At 40.5% G+C, this 25,318-nt stretch overlaps 1 protein-coding gene across 1 annotated transcript in view; it reads right to left on the bottom strand.

The window, feature by feature from the left end:
* The window catches only part of LOC127411675 (nesprin-2-like), a 166,842-nt gene that overhangs the window by 85,714 nt on the left and 55,810 nt on the right, over window positions 1-25,318 (bottom strand). The window contains exons 43-64 of the mRNA XM_051647390.1: window positions 24,822-25,151; window positions 24,359-24,688; window positions 23,365-23,694; window positions 22,931-23,275; window positions 22,639-22,817; window positions 21,719-22,034; window positions 21,457-21,621; window positions 20,389-20,736; window positions 20,138-20,274; window positions 19,640-19,781; window positions 19,297-19,470; window positions 18,618-18,689; window positions 10,729-16,902; window positions 9,747-9,917; window positions 8,844-8,999; window positions 6,823-7,094; window positions 4,668-6,738; window positions 4,204-4,538; window positions 3,771-3,915; window positions 3,373-3,573; window positions 2,875-3,134; window positions 2,492-2,651 (exon numbers count right to left, since the gene is read on the bottom strand). Coding sequence (XP_051503350.1) covers window positions 2,492-2,651; window positions 2,875-3,134; window positions 3,373-3,573; window positions 3,771-3,915; window positions 4,204-4,538; window positions 4,668-6,738; window positions 6,823-7,094; window positions 8,844-8,999; window positions 9,747-9,917; window positions 10,729-16,902; window positions 18,618-18,689; window positions 19,297-19,470; window positions 19,640-19,781; window positions 20,138-20,274; window positions 20,389-20,736; window positions 21,457-21,621; window positions 21,719-22,034; window positions 22,639-22,817; window positions 22,931-23,275; window positions 23,365-23,694; window positions 24,359-24,688; window positions 24,822-25,151 — 12,813 coding nt within the window. The remainder of the gene's footprint in view (window positions 1-2,491; window positions 2,652-2,874; window positions 3,135-3,372; window positions 3,574-3,770; window positions 3,916-4,203; window positions 4,539-4,667; window positions 6,739-6,822; window positions 7,095-8,843; window positions 9,000-9,746; window positions 9,918-10,728; window positions 16,903-18,617; window positions 18,690-19,296; window positions 19,471-19,639; window positions 19,782-20,137; window positions 20,275-20,388; window positions 20,737-21,456; window positions 21,622-21,718; window positions 22,035-22,638; window positions 22,818-22,930; window positions 23,276-23,364; window positions 23,695-24,358; window positions 24,689-24,821; window positions 25,152-25,318) is intronic.

The raw sequence follows: 25,318 nt of genomic DNA, 5'->3' as shown, positions 1-25,318 counted from the left end.
ACAAATATTGTTTTATCATAAGCCTTGTTTGCTTTAAAAAATATAATTTGTTTTATATTTTTTTTTCTTAAAATATAATTTTACAGTGGATGAAGCTTAGAATCTCTATTTTGAGATACAAAATAATATAATAAGTACAAAGTAGAAAACACTTACATTTATAGAAACATTGCAAACCACATGGAAACTGGACCGATGCACAACGTGACTGTGATATTCTCTCTATGCACAACAACACTTCATATCAGTATTTCCCATTACTTTCTAACACAAACTGTCTCGTTAGGTGACCCAGGCAATGAAGATGTTGCAAGTCCCTCAAGCTTCAAGATAACACAATCAGAACACAGGCTTCTCTTTCTGTTTTTTCCCTATCACTCCTTCAACCCTCTTCATCTCTCTGGCTCCAGTCTGTGAGATAAAGCCTCAAACCCCTTTTTATATTATAATGAGCTATTCAACATTGAAAAGCTGCAAAAAGAAGATCCCACAATTACTAAAATCCCAGAGGAGTCAGGAAGGTCCATGCATGAGAGAGAGAGATCATCCATTCAGATGATCCTATTTATCAATAATTTGTGCATGTTGGTGTGATTTATCATCAGGTATGCCTTCTATGATCTCTTCTATTGATCTTCGCTATATTTGTATTGTTTGAACACTTGCATGTATATATGAGAGGGAGAAAGAGAGGGCGAGAGTGTGTTAACTGACACCATTATTGGCCTTAGGATCCTCTTACAAGGTAGGACAAGGTGTGTGTGAGTGTACGAAAATCTGAATCAAGTGTGTGTGTGTTAAAGAGAAAGACAGAAAAAGATTGTCTGGAATTGACTCTATTCATCCAGAATGCTAACACAGCCCTCTTTCATCTGTGTGTGTGTGTGTGTGTGTGTGTGTGTGTGTGTGTGTGTGTCTCTGTGTGTGTGCGAAAGAGGTAATGAGGGAGAGAGAGAAAGGGAGAGAGAGAGAGAGAGAGAGAGAGAGAGAGAGAGAGAGAGAGAGAGAGAGAGACAGATACCATACAGCAGTGTTTGTGTTTGAGAGAATAACTATAAAACTGTATAAAAAACTTCTGACTGGAGGTTTATTCAGTCTGATGTTTAGACTGACAACAGAACAGCCTATTTACCCTGAACAGTTAATGACCACGTTTACATACACTTAAGAAAGCGGGTTATTCCAGGGTTTTTGGAAAGTGGCATTCTAAAACATCATGAAAACGCTAACACACCTAGGTTTCTCCAGGAGAAAGCTGCTTATGTGGCCATGTAAACACATAAGCAGCGTTCTAACAGGTTATTGAGGAGCGCGCATGCGCGTGGAACAGACCGAATAACAAACGTCATAGGGTGGAGCCCAACAACAAGTTAACAAAACATTTCTGAGAGTACAGTGGGAAAAGCACATACACTATAAACTATACCCATTGAACTTGCAACTCCAGGTGTGGTAGGGGAGCTACCCAGGCCCCCGAACCATCCAAATCACTTTAAACAACAGTACACCCCTTTGAAAGGACTGGAAGTCTGTCCCTTCCATCCTCGTTGTCATTCTCATCAAAGATTAAAGATGCTGCAACTATAAATAAGGTCCATAGGTTAATCCCCCTCTCTTTTCACTCTCACCTCATTAACTCTCATTAGACATTCTATGGGACCCAGAGAGCAGGAAAACAATTTATACACCAGATAAAGAAAAATATAACTTCTATAGTGTGACATTTGTTTGAGTGAAACAAGATTTGTTTTGGGGGGGGATTTTTCCCCTTTTTCTCCCAATCCCAATGTGCTTTTAAGTCCTCATGGTCGCATAGTGATTTGCCCCAGTCCAGGTGGCAGAGGACAAATCCCAGTTGCCTATGCATCTGAGACCGTCAACCCGTGCATCTTATCATGTGACTTGTTGAACACGTTGCCACAGAGACAGTGCGTGTGGGGCTTCACGCCTTCCACTGTGGCAACCACACTCAACTCACCATGCGCCCCACCGAGAACAAACCTAATTATAGTGACCACGAGGAGTTTACCCCAGGTGACTCTACCCTCCCTAGCAACCAGGTCAATTTGGTTGCTTAGGAGACCTGGCTGGAGTCACTCAGCACGCCCTGGGATTCGAACTAGCGAGCTAGCGAACTCCAGGTGTGGTAGCCAGTGTATTTTACCACTGAGCTACCCAGGCCCCTTGACAACTTGACAACTTGACAACCGTGATGAAAAACAAAGTATAGCTGGTCACAATATATGTTGTGTTTTGGTGGTCCAACAAGACTTTTTTGACTATCTTAACCAGCAAGAATTCCTTGGTCAACCAGCATCCCAAAAAACCATGCTTGTCGACCAGTTTTGACACAAGCTTTTGTTGGTGAGCATCATGGCAATGCTTGCCCACCAGCTAGAGCAGAATCAAATCAGCCCTAACCAGCATAAACCAGCCTGGACCAGAATGGGAATTCATGTTGGTCTAAGCTGGTTTTTGAAATATGACTGACCTGAAGCTGTTTCTTGCTGGGCTCGTGCTCCAGTACAGAGAGGAGAGAGACAGCAGCATCCACCCATTCTCTGACCCCCTGTAGCTGCACCTGTACCCGCTCCCTCTCCTCTACCTCAGCTCTCACTGACCTCTGACCCTGAGTGCTCTGCTCCTTTAGACTGCAGGACACAAAAGTCAAAGGCCAAAGGACACGATTGACAATTCATACAGCATATGAACATAATTTTACAATTAAAAGGATAGTTCACCCAAAAAAAGTTTTTGAGCAAGTCTTAATTAAAATACCTCAACAGAATAATAATGGATGACTTTTCAAAGTAATTGCCAATAAAAGGAATGAAAAGCAACAAAACAACCAATCACCAACAGTAGATTTCTGACCTGTGGTAACGCTCCTGTAGGGCTCGAAGCTCTTGGCACAGTGCAATGGGAGGGGCCTGTTCCAGATGGGAGGGGACACCAAGCAACCTAGCAGCTCTTAATTCCAATGCAGAGAGAGCTCTGTGTTCACAGTCCAGTCTGTCCTGGTACTGGGACCAAAACAGCAGCAGTTCCTGCAACTCGTCACCAGTCTTATTCTCTCTGCTGCTGTCAGGAAGTTCTGCCTCCACCTGCTCCAACACAGTGGCTGCCCGATTCACCTGCGGAATGAAAGTGAAGGAAATCAAGCTCTCACCAGCACCACTGTCGGTCAAATATACATAGTGCAAGGATTCATCCAGAATACGAATGCCTAATTGGAAAGTGTCATCTAAATAATGTTTTTTTTTTTGTTTGTTTTTTTGCTAATTTCATCCGCACATTGATAAAGTAAAATATTGAAAGACCTGAGCACACTGACATTAACATATACCCGTCAGTTTTGGTCATGGCACTTACACTCTTTTTGACATCACTCCATTCTTCTTCCATTTGTTTCAAGCGTATCTGCAGATCGTTGCCACAATGCTGCAATCTTGCCACCTGCCCCCAAAGGGCGCTTACTGCATCCTCCCTGTTGGCTCTGCAGCCATGCAATGAGCACCACTCTCTCAGATCCTCCAGTCTCCCAGGAAGCATGGCAACCTCTTCCAATAGAACCTAAAAAGAAGAGAAATATGATTAGTATTTCATAGCTTTTCATAGGGTAAACAGCAAAAATATGCTGTTACCATATTATTTGGCAATTGAGAGATACATGATAAAGATACAGGCATACTTTTAGGTTACAGAGGGTGCTAATGGATACAAATGAAAAGTGGTGGTTTCATTAAACATAAGGTTTTATGTCCCCCTACCTTGAGATTCTGATGCTGGTCTTTGCAGTCTTTGTGTGAAGTGATTTTACTGGAAGCACACTGTGATAGCAATGTTTCTGAGTCCCTCACTTGTTGACACAGCTCTTCATAACATTTACGAGAAGATTTCTGGCACTCAACACACCTTGTGATGGACAAGCAACAATAACCAGAATCTCAGTAAAACTATTTCCACATTGAGTATTTAGAACTTGATGACAGGAGATTAAATGGTCAAATTAAGATCTGATAAGCATAGATAGCATATTATGTAAAGTAAAATGTAAATAAAATACCATGAGTAAAAATAAAAACACAGGCCATTACTTCAGTATTCAACATTTCTAAGCACAAATTCATATGTGACAGTTTATATAAGAAGAAAGGAACAACTGTGATAGCTATCATGTAAATAAGGTTTCATGCTGTGTACCTCTTCAGAGTTTCCAGTTGTATTTGGGCCTGGGCCTTGAGGGTCGACAGCCTAACCAGGAGCTCACCTAGAACCTCTGTCTGGAGAAACTCAATTTTCTGTGGTTTGAAACAGGGATTCTGTGGGGCTTGAGTTTGGAGCTGTGAAACATGGGACTGGAACTCAGTGTCTAGAATTGATAAAGCTTGCTGAGTGTCTTTGAGTCTTTCTGAACAGCTTCTAGCAGAGCAGATTGAGGGAAGGAGGACCAACACAGCTCTTTCGAAAAACCTAATGGTTTTAATCACTGCCTTGGTGTAGTTTCTCAACAGTTCCTTGGCTTTAGTTAGGCTCACCTGGAAAGAGAAGAACAGGTTCAAACCCATTCTCATTTTTTATACTCAAATGCAGATATCCAATAAGGATTCTAGGTATGATGTCTCCATACTTGTGAGCCAATTGAAGATGAAAAACAGTAAACTCACCATTCGCTGATCACACTTTTCCAAAACCATATCCTTCAAGCAAGTGAGCCATTTGGAGTCTTCTGGCCTCTGTTTACATTGAGCTCCAATCCTATTTTCAAGGATCTCAAGTACTCGCATTCTGGATTCTATGTCCTTTCTGAGCACTAGGCACTTTCTCAGTTCTTTTTCAATTACATCATCTTTTGGTTCAATATCAAAAGGCTTTTCCAGTTCCTCACTGGTCTCTTTGAGGAAAGTATAAAGAACTCTCTGTTCTGATGGATAATGAATGTGTTTCAGTAGATCCAACTCCACTATCTGAAGATTATTGTGCACTGCCAATTCCTGAGTTTTTAGATTTTCCAGGATTTGTTTAAGTCTTGCCTGCTCCGCAGAAAGCTGAGATGGATAAAGATCTACTGTGATATCCTGGAGCTGATCTCTTGTTTCCTCACACAAGAGTTGTATTAAAGGGATATGGGTCAATAGGGCCTGACAGGCTTTGTAGCGTGCCTCATGGTTTACACTGTTGTCTTTGGTCCTTGGAATCTGAGCCTCCACTTCTTCCCTGAGATCTTCAACACACTGACTAAGGGTCAAGTACCTTACATGAGCTTGTGCTTTGTGATCCAAATCGTTCATTTTCTGGTGCAGTTCAGTGATAACACATAACAGCTCTCTTCTCTTGTCCTCTGCACAGGGATTGACTAGGTCAACCTGGGATTTGCATTCCACAATCATCTGTTTGATGGGCTCGATGGAGGAGAGGGTGTCCTTGGTAACAGGGAACCTGTGACTTTTTACGTCAAACAGCATTTGTCTCAGACTCTTCTCAAGTGATGATACTTTCCTCTGAGATGATTCTTGGTTCTGCATGACATCCATAACTTTCTGTCTACAAGATTTCTCATAGCTGACGATACTCTTGATGTCCTCTTGAAGGTTGGTGAGTTTCTCATTGAGCTGAGAACTCTCAGAGACACTTAGCTCTGAGAAAATATCTCTGCTTTTCATCAGAAGTGCTTCAAGAACAGCAGACTGCTTTTCTGCTTCTTTAAGAGACTCCTTAATCTGCCTCAACCTGCGATCCAGGTCTGCCACACTTAAAATCTGATAATCCTCTCTCCTCAAAGCCTCCCTTTGGAGATGTCCAACCACCCAGGAATCAACATCTGCTATCTGCTCTGACATCTTCTCCCGGGTTTGAAGCCCTGACTCCATTTCACGAACCGCCTCAGCTAGTCTCTCTGCTGTCGATTTGGACAAATCTTCAAGAGCCTTCAAGGATGAGGTCACCATAGGAACATCAGACTCTTCTAGGTCAGGTATCAGCTCGGTGACTTCCTCAACCAAAGCCTTTAACTGGGTTTGCTTGGAGCTCATCTCAGACTGCAATTTCTTTAAATCTTTAATCTGTCGATGGACATCTTCTGGAAGCAAAGACACCTTCTTCTGCTGTCCTTTAATATGAAATTCTGTCTGCTTGGCCCAAGCCAGTGCATCTGTCATCACCTTTACAATTTTACTTAATGTTGGGTTTCTGCTGGTAGGGGCTGCAGTTGCTAACTGTTTACCCATTTGATCCAGCTGGTCTTTGATGTTCTGAAGGTCTCGCTCAATGCTGTATGTCTCTGCCTTAAATTGGAAACCTTTGGCAAGATCCTCAGAGGTCTGGTGAAGATTGAGGTACTGCTGTTGGGTGGAAGCGAGATCAGCATTTATATTCATAACTTCTTTAGCTCTCTTGCTATCCCATACAGCTGGTGAGGATTCTGATGAGTCCAAGGTCTTCTTGATGTTCTCTAGATGGTATTTTAAAGCACTGATCTCTTGAAGAAGTCTAGCACTTTCTTTGGAATAAGCACTGACCCTGTAAAGAGCCATCTCTGCATCCCTTTCCAGCACTCTCCACTGGCCCTGTAAGGTATTTTTCTGTATTTCTGCCATTTGTCTCTCAGGCAGACTGAGGTAGGGCGATAATTTTGCATGAGTCTGAATCAGCTCACCAACAGCTGTCCTTTCCAGCTCCATGTTTCTCAAGAAAGAGTGTAGCCTCTCTTCCTCAATAAAACTGCTCTCAGCTGGAGATCTGCAGATGTACAAGAAACATTTATGGGTCTTTACTATCTAATGACCAGTAGTTTTGTGTTCTGTTGTAGTTACAAGTACTTACGTCCTTAATGCCTCACGTTCAGTTTGGAGTCTCTCCAGAATAGCTTTGACTTTCTGTGTCTGTCTGTCAAAATCTGCAACCATCTGTAGCTGAGCTTCCTTGGAGTGGACAGCAGTTGCTGCATCCAACAATGCTGCACTCCACTGAGCATTCAGCTGCTGCATGGCCTTAGTGTCATGGACTGTGCCATTAGTGCTGGTGTCAATGTCATCACTAACCTGGTCTTGCTTAGACATCATGGACACCTGTCTCTGGGCATACCTTCTACATTCCTAAAATAAATACAGTATTAATACAATATTATTTAATACAAAAATGTATTTAGCTCACCTCCAATCCCACCTCTGCTTTTCATGCAACAATTTTAAGAATTACACTGGTGGTCCAAAGTTTGGAATAATGTACAGATTTTGCTGTTTCTGAAGGAAATTGGTACTTTAATTCACCAAAGTGGCATTGAACTGATCATAAAGTATAGTCAGGACATTACTGATGTAAAAAACAACACCATCACTATTTGAAAAAAGTCATTTTTTTGAGGGGGGATTTTTCCCCTTTTTCTCCCAATTTGGAATGCCCAATTCCCAATGCACTCTAAGTCCTTGTGGTTGCATAGTGATTTGCCTCAGTCTGGGTGGTGGAGGACAAATCCCAGTTGCCTTCACGTCTGAGACAGTCAACCCGTGCATCTTATCATGTGGCTTGTTGAGCATGTTGCCACAGAGACATAGTGTGTGTGGAGGCTTCACGCCAATTTGGTTGCTTATGAGACCTGGCTGGAGTCACTCAGCATGCCCTGGGATTCGAACTAGTGAAATAGCGAACTCCAGGGGTGGTAGCCAGTGTATTTTACCACTGAGCTACCCAGGCCCCCAAAGTCATTTTTGATCAAATCTAGACAGGCCCCATTTCCAGCAGCCATCACTCCAACACCTTATCCTTGAGTAGTCATGCTAAATTGCAAATTTGGTACTAGAAAATCACTTGCCATTATATCATACACTGCTGAAAGCTATTTGGTTAATTAAATGAAGCTTAACATTGTCTTTGTGTTTGTTTTTGAGTTGCCACAGTATGCAATAGACTGGCATGTCGTAAGGTCAATATTAGGTCAAAAATGGCAAAAAACAAACAGCTTTCTCTAAAAACTCAATCAGTGTTTTGAGGAATGAAGGCTACACAATGCTTGAAATTGCCAAAAAAGATTTCATACCAAGGTGTACACTACTGTCTTCAAAAACAAAGGACAACTGGCTCTAACAAGGACAGAAAGAGATGAAGGAAGGCCAGATGTACAGCTAAACAAGAGGATAAGTACATCAGAGTATCTAGTTTGAGAAACAGACACCTCACATGTCCTAAGCTGGCAGCTTCATTGAATTCTACCCACTCAACACCAGTTTCATGTACAACAGTAAAGAAAAGACTCAGGGGTGTAAGCCTTATGGGAATAATTGCAAAGAAAAAGCCACATTTGAAACAGAAATACAAATAGAAAAGGTTAGAGTGGGCAAAGAAACACAGATATTGGAGAACAGATAATTGGAAAAGAGTGTTATGGATCTTAACCCCATTGAGCTTATGTGGGATCAGCTAGACTGTACGACAAGAAGTGCACGACAAGAGAGCCACATATACGGCAAGTGCTACAGGAAGCGTGGGGTGAAATGGCACCTGAGTATCTGGACAAACTGACAGCTAGAATGCCAAGGACCGGCAAAGCTGTCATTGCTGCACATGGAGGATTTTTTTAATGAGAAATCTTTGAAGTAGTTTAAGGAGTTCTGAACTTTTTTTTCAAAATGTAATAGTAATTTTTCACGTTATTAATGTCTATACTGACTATACATTGTGATCAGTCAAATGCCACTTTGGTGAATAAAAGTACCAATTTCTTTCCATAAGAGCAAAATATGTACATTATTCCAAAGTTTTGGCCACCAGTGTCTATTATAAAAATCAGCCACAATACAATGGCAGTAGGCTAATAAAAGAGGTTTTAAAGAGTGAGGGTTACCCACCTCAGCCTCCTCTAGCTGTTTGGCCATGTCTGTGGAGTTCAGTGCAGCTGTATGATTTCGAAGGTCCAATAAATGGAACACTAGTCTTTTTAATCGAGTTTCGAGATCAGCACTGGACGTGTCCAGAATTTTCAAGGGACTTTCATATGGCATACCCTACAAAATAATACAGGATAATATTGTGTGTATTGAGTGACACTCGCACATTTCATACCGATCAGCCCCAACATTAAAACCACCTGACTAATATTGTGCAGGCCCCCTCATGCCGCCAAAACAGCGCCAACCTGAATCTCAGAATAGCATTCTGAGATGCTACTCTTCTCACCACAATTATACAGAGCGGTTATCTGAGATACCGTAGCTTTATCAATTCAAACCAGTCTGGCCATTCTCTATTGACCTCTCTCATCAACAAAGCATTTCCATTCACAGAATTGCCATTCACTGGATGTTTTTTGTTTTTTGGCACCATTCAGAAATAAATTCTAGAGACTGATGTGTATGAAAATCCCAGGAGATCAGCAGTTACAGAAATACTCAAACCAGCCCATCTGGCACCAACAAACATCCATGTGAATATCTAATCAGCCAATCGTGTGGCAGCAGTGCAGTGCATAAAATCACGCAGATACGGGTCAGGAGCTTCAGTTAATGTTCACATCAACCATCAGAATGGTGATCTCAGTGATTTTGACCATGGCATGATTGTTGGTGCCAGATTGGCTTGTTTGAGTTTTTCTGTAACTAGTAAATTCTGTGAACCATTATTAGAACAACAACTTTGTGGGTAAAAAGCTGAATGTGTAAATTAATGTGTAAATTAACAGCTAATATACAATTTCTTTTTGGGTTAAATCACTTCAGAAATGTTTAATTGATAGTGGATATATTAAAGTATACCTCTGTGAGTACAGTTTTAGGTCCCTTTTCAGTCATTTGTTTGATCACCAAGAAGATATGCTTCGTTGTGAGTCCCAGTGGCTCCTCCTCTTCCTCTTCCTCTACTGGACTCTTAGTGTTTTCAGTGGTAAGATCAACTTGAGTAGAAATATCCACAGCTTGATCCTGTGGCTGCAACAGTTAAAAAAGCAGAGTAAGCTTAAGGCAACATCACTGACCTACAGTAGCAACTACTGTAGCAACTTCAATATCACTCACAGTAGATAAAAATGTATCAAATACAAAACTGAGACACTAAAACAGTAAATAAATAATTCTATGAAAGGAAATTGTAGTTATAGCAAATTCATTCATGATTAAAAAGCACAACATAAACTGCAAAAGCCATTCCAAACATACACAATGCCATAAGCAACAGATGAGGGAACACAAACAAAATTATTAATGACTTCTTTGTGAGCTTATGACATAAAACATATGAAAACAATGAGAGCTGTTTCTATTTGTTGCTGCAGGGCAGTAATGGCTGTTTACAAAGAGCTAAATATTAGGGGATTTTTTTCAGAGCGACACCAACATATGCAAATAAAAATAGGAAGGTTATTCAGGACCCACAGAAATAACAGTTGATAGAAACTTGGTTAGAAGATTGCTGGTTCTATCAGGGTTAAGGCCTAATGTGTTAGCTGCAGCATAATCTGACACAATTGGAATGCTGCAAGATAGCAAATGATAAATTTCCCCTGCAAGACCAAAAACATCCAAACAGATTGTACAAAGTTTCATTTTGGCCTTGAAAGTATGTTTCCTCCTTTATTTTCCATCTCTTTAAAGCCTTAATGACTTGGGGAAAGAAAAAAACAGACATTGCACTCATCCTCAGTTTAAGTTCTTAAATGGAAAGAGTCCAACATGCAGAAACCACACAATCATGCATCACACAGGTTTGTATCTTTGGTGGTATCATGTTCATTAAAGTTACCTGCAACCCACTGATGCTCTCAGTTTGACTGACAACAGCTATGTGTTCTGGGACCAAGGTAACAGAGTCCTCCCCCTCTTCTAGCTGTTCCTGACCAATTAATGGCCTACTGATATGATCCACTTCATCTTCCTGTTTGGTTACTGGGTAAACATCAGATTCCTCCTCCATTGGTGCACAGACAGAAACTTTTTCATTCTCTGAACTTTCTTTGTGCCTGGTTGGTGGAGTTGGTATGACCTGTGGCTCCGCTGGTTTCAAAGGAACTCTGTCAGCATCAGCTTCATCTTTCTTTTTCCTAGTCGGTGGAGTTGGTTGAGGGGAAAGCTCCTCAAGTTCATTTTTTGAAGTAGCAGAAACCATCTCAGTTTCTGCTCGACTGTCTTTTCGCCTCAGAGGAGGAGTTGGTTTGACCATGCTCTTCTCTTCTTGCAATTTAACCGCACCTGCGACTAATTGTTTGTCAACTTTGCAATCTTTCCTTCTTGTTGGTGGCGTGGGTTTCACAATGTTCTCCCTCTCTTCTTGGGTTTTGCAAACTCCCAAAGTCACATCACTTTCTGCTTGACTAACTTTGCGTCTAACAGGTGGGGTTAGTTTAACCTTAGGCTCTTCTCTGTCTCTTTGTTCACTAGTTTGTTGATTATCAATTTTCCTTAAATCAGCACTATGGAAAACTGTATCACTCTCTGTATTATCCTTATGTCTTCTTGCTGGTGGTGTTGGTTGGGTCTCCAGATCGAGTGAAAATCTTTGATCTTCTTTCTCTTTACGCTCTCTTGCTGGTGGAGTGGGTTGGGTCTTCAGATCAAACAATAATACTTGGTCTTCTTTTTCTTTAGGTCGTCTTGCTGGTGGTGTTGGTTGGGTCTCCAGATTGAGTGAAAATGTTTGATCTTCTCCTTTCTCTTTTTGTCTTCTTGCTGGTGGAGTGGGTTGGGTGTCCAGATCAAGTGATAATCTTTGGTCTTTTTCTCTATGTTGTGTTGCTGGTGGTGTTGGTTGGGTCTCCAGATTAAGTGAAAATGTTAGATCTTCTCCTTTCTGTTGACGTCGTCTTGCTGGTGGTGTGGGTAGGGACTCTAGGTCAAGCGAAAGCCTTTTACTTCCCAATTTCTCTCTATGTCTTCTGCTTGGTGGGGTGGGAAGAACTTCTTGAAGTATCTGTGATTCAAGGTTTAGAGACAAGTCACCTATACATTGTCTGGTTGGAGGTGTTGGTGTGACATACGCCTTGTCAAATTGAACCTTGCTTTCACCCTCATTCCATCTTATGACTGGTGGCGTCAGTTCATTTTCTACAGACGATGCTTTGTCAACTGATAGGGTATTTTTAGACTCTTCCTCCTTAATTATATGAATGGTGTCTCTATTTTCAGGTTTTTCTGCTGATGTTAATGAGTCATCAACCTTGTCAAATGGGACCTCAGTTTCAGCTTCTTTTCGTCGCCTTTCTGGTGGCATCGGTTTAGGTTCAAATTTCATGGATTGTGCTTTAGCACCTGATGGGGTCTTTTTCGATTCTTTCTCCTCATTGAAATGCATAGTGTCTCTAACTTCAGGTTTCTCCCCTGGTGTTGATGAGACATCCGTCTTGTCTGATTGGACATTAGTTTCACCCTCATTTGGTTGCCTGACTTGTGGCATCAGTTTAGGTTCAGCTACTATGGATTGTGCTTTATCAACTAATGGGGTCTCTTCTTCCTCAATGATATACACTGTGTCACCACCTGCAAGTTTTTCTGCTGGTGTTGATATGACAACCATCTTGTTTGCTTGGACCTCAGTTTCATCATCATTTCGATGCCTGACTGGTGGCGTGGGTCTAGGTCCAATTTCTAGGGATTGTTCTTTATTATCTGATGGGGTCTTCTTTGTCTCTTCTCCCTTAATGACATCCATGGGCTCTCCAACTTCAGGTTTGTCCTCTGGTGTTGGTGAGACATCCATACTTTCTGACTGGACCTCAGTTTCATCCTCATTCCATTGCTTGATTGGAGGTGTCAATTTAGATTTAGCTTCAATGAATTGTGCTTTATTACCTGATGGGGTCTCTTCTTCCTCAATGATATACACGGTGTCTCCACCTGCACGTTTTTCTGCTGGTGTTGATGTGACAACCATCTTGTCTGACTGGATCTCAGTTTCATCCTCATTTTGACGCCTGACAGGTGGTGTGGGTCTGGGTCCAATTTTTGCGGATTGTGCTTTATTATCTGATGGGGTATTTTTAGACTCTTCCTCCTTAATTATATGAATGGTGTCTCCATTTTCAGGTTTTTCTGCTGATGTTAATGAGTCATCAACCTTGTCAAATGGGACCTCAGTTTCAGCCTCTTTTCGTCGCCTTTCTGGTGGCATCGGTTTAGGTTCAAATTTCAAGGATTGCGCTTTAGCACCTGATGGGGTCTTTTTCGATTCTTTCTCCTCACTGAAATGCATAGTGTCTCTAACTTCAGGTTTCTCCCCTGGTGTTGATGAGACATCCATCTTGTCTGATTGGACATTAGTTTCACCCTCATTTGGTTGCCTGACTTGTGGCATCAGTTTAGGTTCAGCTACTATGAATTGTGCTTTATCAACTAATGGGGTCTCTTCTTCCTCAATGATATACACTGTGTCTCCACCTGCAAGTTGTTCTGCTGGTGTTGATATGACAACCATCTTGTTTGCTTGGACCTCAGTTTCATCATCATTTCGATGCCTGACTGGTAGCGTGGGTCTAGGTCCAATTTCTAGGGATTGTTCTTTATTATCTGATGGGGTCTTCTTTGTCTCTTCTCCCTTAATGACATTCATGGGCTCTCCAACTTCAGGTTTGTCCTCTGGTGTTGGTGAGACATCCATACTTTCTGACAGGACCTCAGTTTCATCCTCATTCCATTGCTTGATTGGAGGTGTCAATTTAGATTTAGCTTCAATGGATTGTGCTTTATTACCTGATGGGGTCTCTTCTTCCTCAATGATATACACTGTGTCTCCACCTGCACATTTTTCTGCTGGTGTTGATGTGACAACCATCTTGTCTGACTGGACCTCAGTTTCATCCTGATTTTGACGCCTGACAGGTGGTGTGGGTTTGGGTCCAATTTTTGCGGATTGTGCTTTATTATCTGATGGGGTATTTTTAGACTCTTCCTCCTTAATTATATGAATGGTGTCTCCATTTTCAGGTTTTTCTGCTGATGTTAATGAGTTATCAACCTTGTCAAATGGGACCTCAGTTTCAGCCTCTTTTCGTCGCCTTTCTGGTGGCATCGGTTTAGGTTCAAATTTCATGGATTGTGCTTTAGCACCTGATGGGGTCTTTTTCGATTCTTTCTCCTCATTGAAATGCATAGTGTCTCTAACTTCAGGTTTCTCCCCTGGTGTTGATGAGACATCCATCTTGTCTGATTGGACATTAGTTTCACCCTCATTTGGTTGCCTGACTTGTGGCATCAGTTTAGGTTCAGCTACTATGGATTGTGCTTTATCAACTAATGGGGTCTCTTCTTCCTCAATGATATACACTGTGTCTCCACCTGCAAGTCTTTCTGCTGGTGTTGATATGACAAGCATCTTGTCTGCGTGGACCTCGGTTTCATCATCATTTCGACGCCTGACTGGTGGGGTGGGTCTAGGTCCAGTTTCTAGGGATTGTTCTTTATTATCTGATGGGGTCTTCTTTGTCTCTTCTCCCTTAATGACATCCATGGGCTCTCCAACTTCAGGTTTGTCCTCTGGTGTTGGTGAGACATCCATACTTTCTGACAGGACCTCAGTTTCATCCTCATTCCATTGCTTGATTGGAGGTGTCAATTTAGATTTAGCTTCAGTGGATTGTGCTTTATTACCTGATGGGGTCTCTTCTTCCTCAATGATATAGACTGTGTCTCCACCTGCACATTTTTCTGCTGGTGTTGATGTGACAACCATCTTGTCTGACTGGACCTCAGTTTCATCCTCATTTTGACGCCTGACAGGTGGTGTGGGTCTGAGTCCAATTTTTGCGGATTGTGCTTTATTATCTGATGGGGTATTTTTAGACTCTTCCTCCTTAATTATATGAATGGTGTCTTCATTTTCAGATTTTTCTGTTGATGATAATGAGACATCCACCTTGTCAGATGGGACCTCAGTTTCAGCCTCTTTTCGTTGCCTTTCTGGTGGCGTTGGTTTAGGTTTAATTTTCATGGATTGTGCTTTAGCACCTGATGGGGTCTTTTTCGACTCTTTCCCCTCAGTTAAATGCATAGTGTCTCTATCTTCAGGTTTCTTCCTAGGTTTTGGTGAGACATCCATCTTGTTTCTTTGGACATTAGTTTCACCCTCATTTGGTCGCTTGAATGGTGGCATCAGTTTAGGTTCAGCTACTATTGATAGTGCATTATGAACTAATGGGGTCTTCTTTGACTCTTCTTCCTCAATGATATACTTTGTGTCTCCACCTGCAAGTTGTTCTGCTGGTGTTGATATGACAACCATCTTGTCTGACGGGACCTCAGTTTCATCCTCATTTTGACGCCTGACTGGTGGCATGGGTCTAGGTCCAATTTCTACGGATTGTACTTTATTATCTGATGGGTTCTTCTTTGTCTCTTCTCCCTTAATGACATCCATGGCCTCTCCAACTTCAGGTTTGTCCTCTTGTGTTGGTGAGACATCCATACTTTCTGACTCGACCTCAGTTTCATCCTCATTCCATTGCTTGATTGGAGGTGTCAATTTTGATTTAGTTTCAATGGATTGTGCTTTATTACCTGATGGGGTCTTCTTGACCTTTTTCTCTTCAATGACATGCATGACCTCTCCACTTACAACTTTGTCTTCTGTAGGAAGGTCTAGATTTAATTGAACTGGTTCAGACTCTTCTAATGCTTCTATAGGCCTCTTTGTGCTGGCCAGAACCTCTGTGTGTCTCTCAGCAGATACTGCCCCAACTTCTCTCTCCAGTCTTTCTGAAGTTAGACGTTCTGATCCCTGAATTTCTGCCTCAGTGCGTTCTCTGAAAGGAGTGGCTTCATGAGCATGATGTCTCTGCATCTGCATTTCCTCAGGGAAGTCTAGAATAATATATCTGCGTTGGAGTTCATGCGGGCCATTATCTGTGGTCCAGTTGCCCTCTATGTCAGCACGTGCAGCATTTGGTCCATTATTCCAAGTCAATGTTCCAACACCTCTCGTAGCAGCATCACCGATAACTTGTGCTTCTGTGGGTGGGGCTAAGGTTGCTTGCACTTGTCTGTTAGTGTCTATCTCAGCAAGCTCTGACTGATATGGTCCTATTGCTGAACTTATTACTGACACATTTTCCATGCCTGGCTTATTTAGAGAACACTGAATGCTCTTTGAATCCTCAGCTTCTGGAGGACCCAAAATGTTATTATCTTGTTTGCCCATTGTTTGCCACTGTGTGTTCTCATTCCCAATAGCACTAGCAGAAACTATGCTCACTGTAGTACTATCTGAGGGTGTGTCCACACTCTGTATGTGCACCGTATCTACATCCAAAATAACTGCAGCAACCTTTTTTGTTTGAATTTCACTTTCTCTACCACATTGCTCTTGAGAATGTGGAATATATGAGTCCTCTTCCTCTTTATCTTCATCTGAAGCCATTGGCTCTATCTTATCATTCTCCATTCTTTCAGCGAATGAGTCAGAACTTAAAACCTCAATAGACAGTTGGCTTTCTTGCCTTTCTCTGCTTAAACTTTCAGTGCCATAGATTTCTATATCTATTACTTCCAAGCTGTGAAGAGCTACAGATGAGGCAGTTTGCATCTTTTCATCTGCATTCTCATCATTCTCAGGCTTTGTTTCCAAAGCAACAGAGATGCACTTCGACTCACCTTCATTTGCTTCATGGCTGCTTGTAGCAATAGCAAATTTACACACACTTGTGTCTGGCTCAGTTACCAACTCTGTGGCTACCTGTACAGTTGTTTTGAGCTCAGCCTGTTCAATATCAGTCTCTAATGTTGGTGGGGTTTTTCCTGCAGTGTAAGTTTCTAATTCTGATGTAGTTTCTGAGAGTAAACATACAGGGATCTTGCTCTCAGGGTTTTCAGATGGCTGTACCTTAGCCTGTTCATTGCCATCTGTCTTTACACAGCTCTCCATGATGATGGATGCAGAAGAAACAAACACTGACTGTGTAAACTCATTGGTTGATGTTGTCACAGCAGAAACCTACAAATAGTATTTATCATATAGCACTCAGTGCGATGGCTGAATATAATGATAGTCAGGAAATACAGGTGCATCTCAATAAATTAGAATGTCGTGGAAAAGTTCATTTATTTCAGTAATTCAACTCAAATTGTGAAACTCGTGTATTAAATAAATTCAATGCACACAGACTGAAGTAGTTTAAGTCTTTGGTTCTTTTAATTGTGATGATTTTGGCTCACATTTAACAAAAACCCACCAATTCACTATCTCAAAAAATTAGAATATGGTGACATGCCAATCAGCTAATCAACTCAAAACACCTGCAAAGGTTTCCTGAGCCTTCAAAATGGTCTCTCAGTTTGGTTCACTAGGCTACACAATCATGGGGAAGACTGCTGATCTGACAGTTGTCCAGACACAATCACTGACACCCTTCACAAGGAGGGTAAGCCACAAACATTCATTGCCAAAGAAGCTGGCTGTTCACAGAGTGTTGTATCCAAGCATGTAAAAAGAAAGTTGAGTGGAAGGAAAAAGATGCACAACCAACCAAGAGAACCGCAGCCTTATGAGGATTGTCAAGCAAAATGGATTCAAGAATTTGGGTGAACTTCACAAGGAATGGACTGAGGCTGGGGTCAAGGCATCAAGAGCCACCACACACAGACATGTCAAGGAATTTGGCTACAGTTGTCGTATTCCTCTTGTTAAGCCACTCCTGAACCACAGTCAACGTCAGAGGTGTCTTACCTGGGCTAAGGAGAAGAAGAAATGGACTGTTGCCCAGTGGTCCAAAGTCCTCTTTTCAGATGAGAGCAAATTTTGTATTTCATTTGGAAACCAAGGTCCTAGAGTCTGGAGGAAGGGTGGAGAAGCTCATAGCCCAAGTTGCTTGAAGTCCAGTGTTAAGTTTCCACAGTCTGTGATGATTTGGGGTGCAATGTCATCTGCTGGTGTTGGTCCATTGTGTTTTTTGAAAACCAAAGTCACTGCACCCGTTTACCAAGACATTTTGGAGCACTTCATGCTTCCTTCTGCTGACCAGCTTTTTAAAGATGCTGATTTCATTTTCCAGCAGGATTTGGCACCTGCCCACACTGCCAAAAGCACCAAAAATTGGTTAAATGACCATGGTGTTGGTGTGCTTGACTGGCCAGCAAACTCACCAGACCTGAACCCCATAGAGAATCTATGGGGTATTGTCAAGAGGAAAATGAGAAACAAGAGACCAAAAAATGCAGATGAGCTGAAGGCCACTGTCAAAGAAACCTGGGCTTCCATACCACCTCAGCAGTGCCACAAACTGATCACCTCTATGCCCCGCCGAATTGAGGCAGTAATTAAAGCAAAAGGAGCCCCTACCAAGTATTGAGTACATATACAGTAAATGAACATACTTTCCAGAAGGCCAACAATTCACTAAAAATGTTTTTTTCATTGGTATTATGATGTATTCTAATTTTTTGAGAGAGTGAATTGGTGGGTTTTTGTTAAATGTGAGCAAAATCATCACAATTAAAAGAACCAAAGACTTAAACTACTTCAGTCTGTGTGCATTGAATTTATTTAATACACGAGTTTCACAATTTGAGTTGAATTACTGAAATAAATGAACTTTTCCACGACATTCTAATTTATTGAGATGCACCTGTATATAGTATTTACATTTTAATATTTGTAAAATATAGCATGAATATTACCTCAAAAAATAAAAACAAATATGAAAAATGTACCTGTGAGTCCAGCTTGATGCTTTGAGCCTCCAGTGACAACCGCTGAGCTTCCTGTTTCACCTTCTCAAGATTCTGAAACCCAACTCATCTGTTTAAATCACTAGACATTTTATGTAAAACAACATCTCAAAGAATAGAGCTGTTCAATCATGACGTCAATTTGTAAGCAAAGCCAGATGTCTAATTCCCTCTGGGTTTTTAAAATAGCAGTTATCAGTTAATGAGTAAACTAAGGTCTGTGGTTGACACTAATTGAAGAGACTTTTATGATTTGTTCTACAACATAAATGACACCTCAAACATTAATTTTGAAATTGCTGTCTTTTAAAAAAAAAAAAAAGAAAAGAAAAAAAAAAGTTGCTTACAAGTTGCTACAAGGACTACAATGGTTTTCTGATTATTTAGGCATGTAAACACACATCCTTATGGATGTTTAGTCTTTATTTAGCAACATGCTAAAAACGTATATTTAAAAAATAAATAAATACAGAAGTTTCAAAATTCACATTTGAGGTATGACTGTGTGAAATTTATGTTGTAGAACAAAATGTGAAAGTCTCTTCTGGTAGTTTTAACCACAGATCTTTTTTTACCCAAAAATCAAAAACTGCTATTCTAAAATCCTATTGGAAATTCCTGAGGGAGCCCAAACTTAACAGCTCAACTGAGTTATACTCACCTCAAGTTCCTGTTTAAGGTCATTCATGTGAGCCTCTGTTTCATTTAGTGCTTTTATGCCATCTCTTTCAAGCTTGCCGGCCAAGTCAGGGCCCAAGCAATCCCTCAGCAGCTCTTTATAGGACAGCGCCACCTGCAGGCTTTTACAAAGTTTCGCTCCTTCCTCAATTGCAGCCTAGGGAGTACCAAAAGGATTTATTGTGTTACTTTGTCACAATGGTATAACTCTGTATACAAACACAGCAGTATGAACGTTAATCCTTCGAATACACTCTAGTATGTTGTAAGAGCACTTCTTGTGCAGTGTAACCACATATGCAAATAAGAGATGCACACATACACACCTGCATGGACATGGTTGAGCTGCAAGGAAGATTTGCATTTCTTGTCTGGTTCCAGGACTGTATGCTTTGTAAGGCCTGTCTCACACACTGCACAGTGCTGTCTGCACAATCATTTTGTCTTTCCAACAGTTTCGATCGCAGACTGAACAAAAAAATATCAATGATTGAATATTTACTTGTTATATTGTAATATATTAAAAACAATATTATACTGTAACAGTTGTAAAGTAAAACAAACAATATTAAAGCTGATGTGTGTAATTTCTTCATTGTTAAAATACTTTCTCCTATCCCAGCTTAATACGCAGAGACAGCTATATGTAAATCATGATATCCAAGAAAACTGTAAACACTGTGGTTCTGTACCTCTATAAATTATTCAGGAAAGCCTTTTAAAAACAATAATTATTTTTTAATATTAACTTGGTGACACAGAAATTACACACTTTAGCTTTACCGGTTTGTTACTGATTTTGCATCATTCTACAGTGAATATACCTGCAATATTGCTGCGTAACTGTTTCCACTACCGAAATGACATCACTAGGGGGCTCCTCATCAGGAGAGACCATATGGAGGGCCTGACCAAGGTCACGAACTTTGCCCTCTAAAGCCTCAACATCTTTCTCACAAATCTATGTGTAAATAAATTAAAATAGGAAAAATTTTAAGATTTGTTTTTTTTTAATAAATTGTCAGAATGAATCCACTTATCATACAGTAGATCTTTTAACATATTTTTACAATACCTTGAAATTATGCCAGTTTTCTTGAAGCTGGCAGATATTCTGTCTGCCATCTAAAAATCCTAAAGAGTTGTCCTGAGCACGCAGCTCATCCAGGAGGGTCTCTGCCTGTGCCCTCAGAATCTGTGCCCTGCCAGCAAGCCTGAGGTCAATCTCACCCAATCTGGCCTCACACACAGCTAGCCATTCCCTCAATTCATTTTCTGAGGACACACAGAGGTCATGAAGGTGGCTAACCTCTAAGGTCAGGGCATCACGACCTCCAGGGGTGCAGAGGTGCATCAGGGAATCTTTAACAGCATCCAGATCTCTCATCTCTCTCTTCTCTCTGTCTGCAGTCTGAAGAAGAGCCTGCAGAGGCCGAAAGATTTTACTTATGCTTAACATTATGAAACTCTCTCCTTTTTGATCATTTTACTCAAAATCTATAGCAGACCACACATTTATCAGTAAATTATGGCAAAAGACACTCTTTTCAGGTAATGTATTTATAAATCAAACCCAGAAGGAAAGTATAAATACAGTCATTTAAAGCCTTTTATGGTGCAATTTAATTATCATCAAAGCTCAAAAAGTGAAATATCATCTATGAGCGCAACACCGTCATTCATAAAAATGCTTACACCAGCGGAAAGCAGGTGGTCAGTGGCAAAAACAATTTTATACAGGTAAGATTCTATCCATAAAGCATGGGGAAAGTTTTTAATTAAATTGCTGAAGATTTGATTTCTGTTTGCAATTCTAGTGTGTTTTGTACATTCATGCAATATGAAAAATACAGATGCTGTTGTTTAGTAAAGAGCACTGTTGCTCTATTTTACATTTATGTTAAGAGTGTCATCCACACAAATTGCCTATCCTAATAATTAAACAAAGCTCTATTATTAAGTTTGCTTTCATTAAAAAGGAACTGAATATTTTAACGCAATTATGAGATTAATTGCGATTAAACATTTGTATCAATTGACAGACCTAGTTTTTATTTATTAGCTAATTTCCAGGTTTGTGGGAAATCTAAAGTTAAAATGGAGAAATATAAATAATAAGAATAATTAAAAAACAAAAACAAACCTTAAGAGTGTTGATAGAGCCCTGTAACCCATGGCGTTCAGTGGGCAGGGCACCAAAACCTTTGACCTGCTCTCTTAGCCAATCCTGAGCAACGGTGTGCTGCTCAACTAACTGAGCACAAACTCTCTCTTTTCGGATTTCCTCTTCAACATTTACACAAAAATCCTACACAAGCACAAAAAGAATGCCATACAAGTAAATAAAGTTTCTGATATCTATTAGTCAAAGAAATATTAAGCATAGCACTCCTTTTCAGACTTACCGTAAGCTCTTTGATTAATTCTGGTATGCACTCCTCAATGGTGGTCCAGGATGGATCAATCCAGCTGGAATCCTGGGTCAGCTGGCTCATCTCCCTCCCGAGCACCCTTAGAGTAGACAAAGATGGGGTCAGGGCTTTTGTGCGGTCCAGCAGACTCCTAGCCTGTTCCACTGTGTGCCTTCGATCCCCTAAACCAGGCCAGGGAAAGTGACGGGGCAGTGCAGAAATCTGCTGTTTAACCTGCTCCAGATGGGACTGAAGCTGCTCCCTCTGACACTGACAGGACACCAGATGCTCGACTACACTTTTCAGCAGACTGAGAAATGAAACAAGAGGAGAGTTAATTTTTGCTTGCCTAACCAAGAGAGTCAACAAAACCTGCAATTCTTTTCAGGCAGTTTAGGGATGAAAACTTCTGTAACACACAGACATAAATTACAGCATGCATTATAAATAGTTTTTGAGGCTTTTTAAATGTAAATGTATGTATTGATTTGTTTCTGCTGTTTTAATAACAATGATCTAAAAACAAAAATACTATAAATAATGTAACAACAACAACAACAACAACAAAATATTAAAAATAATAATAATTATTATTATTATTATTATCATTATGAATAACTTTATAATAAATTACTATTTAATACATTATCATTTTATAATTCATTATTATTTATAAATTGATTTCTAAGGTTTGGAAAAACGTCTAATGAGAAATGTGCATGTGTGTTTTAAGCTGTAAGACAAGTGTACACTCTCATTAAATTAAATTTGTCACAAGCCACCAATGGAATAAAATGGGTTATCACTGCTAACAACTACTATCACATATCATAAAATTATTGCACAAATGACAAGATCTTTTATGTTCTGGTTTCTTGGTTTCAAATAATTTATCGATGCAGGACAGAACAAACCTATGCAGCTCTAGTGCTTGCAGCATTGTTCCATTCCACTCCTCCTCTAAACTTCTCATCTTCTTAATGAGTAAATGTCTTGTGTCTTCATCCAGATCTTTACGGATGTACAGATTGTCCACTGTACTTTTCAGGGCTGCAATCTTAGAATTGCCCTCAGAACAAAGATTTAGAATTGCCTGAAAGACAGAAAGGTACACTAAATCAGGACTCCCACATCTGACAACATCATAAACAAAACATAAAGTTGCCATAATTTCTTCTTATAATTTCTCCATCCTGTTCTGCTTACCTGTGCTTTATTCAGTCTCTTCTCAATCTGCTCCTGAGTACCATGAGTGTTTTTCCCCAATGAGTCCAGGTCATCTTTCTGGTTCTTCATCCAGGACCAGGTGCTCTCCTCCTGTGAATAAACATTTTGAAGCTCCCTTGAAAGAGAATCCTGGAGTTCAGCCTGGTTCTTCAGCTCTTGTGCAACCGCCAGTACCTTCTTCCATTCTTCTTCAATGGTTCTCAGGTTCTGCTGGATTTCTTGCTTTCTATTCTCATCCAACCCTTCATGAGAACACAAACCCTCAGCTCTTCTCCTCAGGGTGGCAAGCTTGCAATTTCCGTCTGATTCCAAGTTCAGGATAGCCTAAACAAATCATCAAAACATCACAATGAAACTGTATTCCTTAAGTGTATTTTTTGGTAAAAACTTTAATGTTGCCCCTTGTCTCTTACTTGAGCACCATCAATTCTCTGTTGTAGCTGAGTATCTTCACCCAGCATTTCGATCTTTAGCTGCTGCTCTTTTATCCAGGACTGAGTGCTCTTCTCCTGGTCTAGAAGATCCTGAAGGTCCTTAGAAAGAGATTCCTCAAGTTCTGATTGCTTCTTTAACTCCTGAGCATCCATCATAACTGCTGTCCACTCCTCCTGTACATCTTGTAACATCTGTTGGACTCTTTGACGTCTGTCCTCCTTCAGATCCTGACAGGAACATAGACTCTCTCCTTTCCTCTTTAAGTCAATGAGTTTGTCATCCCCCTCAGATCTGTGAGATAGTACAGCCTAATAGAAGCAAAATAAACAAGAAATGTATCTAGATTGTTATGGAATTTCTCTTGTGCTGTTTTCTTTATGTGTTTGTTTAGCCCATGATAAAACCACATTATTAAGGTAACAAAATTAAGGTTATTTAGTCACCTTGACTAAAGCACTTTGGTAATAATTAGAATGTGGTGTCCCACAAAGGCCCAATTTGTAAATTTTTTAGTTTTGCTTCCTCACATAAACATAAAAAGCATTGATATCTTGGTTAATGTAACAAAAACAGCCAAACATATCCATAACTAACACTGTAGTTAAATATCGCTCTCAACTAGTGGTCAACTGATGTAGTTTTTTAATGGCCAAAGTTAATACCAATATCCAAAAAGCAGGGTGACCGATGGCCAATAAAAATAATAGAATTAAATGAAAGCAAAAAAGATGTACACAAAATTGCTGAGTTTAAATAAACACTAATTTTACACAATATATACTCAAAATCCATGGAACATATCTGAAAACAGACAATGTGCATTATCCATTGACATGGCTATTAGTAGATTTTGGAACTGACACTAGGTGAAATGACCACTTCTTTTAACCAGCCAATGCTGATATCCTCAAAATTGCAAAATATTTGCCATATTAATAAGCTTCATCGACATACATCTGTCATTTAACTAACCTCAACTCTGTTTAGTTTCTCCTGAATGGAAGATGTTCCATCAAAGGAATCCAGGTTCTGTTTCAGCTGTCTAATCAAGGAGCACGTATCCTCCTTTTGATCATGGAAGGTCAATAGCTCTCTGTTGAGAGAATCCTCATGCTCAAACTGGTTCTTAAACTCCTGAGCTAGTTGTACCACTTTTTTCCACTCCTCATTTACTGCTCTCTGGGTTTGGTCAATGTGGCTCCTCCTCTCATTATCAAGTTCTTTATAAGAACATATGTTTTGCCCTTGTCTCTTTAAATGGGCCAATCTGGATTCAGCTTCAGGATGAAGGTCCAGGACAGCCTAGAAGATATACAGACATTACTCCCCAATATGTGCATTTATAGAAACTTTTTTAGCTGGGTTTTTATCTTATCATCTGAGAGCCCTAAGAAGTAGTTTGCAATCAAATTAACACCTTTTCTTCTCCCCTTACCTGCACTTTGTTCAGTTTTTCCTGTGGCTGAAGTTCCTTCCCCAGAGAGTGCAGCATTTCCAGTTGTTCTCTCATCCAGGACTGGGTGCTCTTTTCCTGGTCCTCAAGGGCTTGTAGTTCTTTAGAGAGTGAATCTTGGAGCTCTGCCTGATTTTTTAGCTGTTGAGCATTATCCAGAACTCTTTTCCACTCATCCTCAAGGTTTCTCAAGGTGTGACAGAGCTCCTGTCTTCTGCTGTCTTCCAAGACCTCGTGAGCACATAAAGCCTCTCCCACTTCTTTCAGTGCCACTAATTTAGTGTCACCCTCAGGACTTAGATGAAGAACAGCCTTAAAACACAGAGTAACATCCAAAAGATCTGAATTACTTTGAGGAAAAGGGTTGTTGGTCACATCTATTTTGGTTTTCCATAAAAAACTAATATGCATGATGCTAACTAACTCACAGTCCAGCTAAAACCTGCTTAGGGCTTAAGGTAGAAGTGTTTTGGAACATT

The sequence above is a fragment of the Myxocyprinus asiaticus genome, chromosome 21 (genome assembly GCF_019703515.2).
Source record: "Myxocyprinus asiaticus isolate MX2 ecotype Aquarium Trade chromosome 21, UBuf_Myxa_2, whole genome shotgun sequence".
Classification (NCBI taxonomy): Eukaryota; Metazoa; Chordata; class Actinopteri; order Cypriniformes; family Catostomidae; genus Myxocyprinus; species Myxocyprinus asiaticus.
The sequence above is the reverse complement of the archived record's forward strand: the minus strand, read 5'-3'. Positions and strand labels throughout refer to the sequence as shown.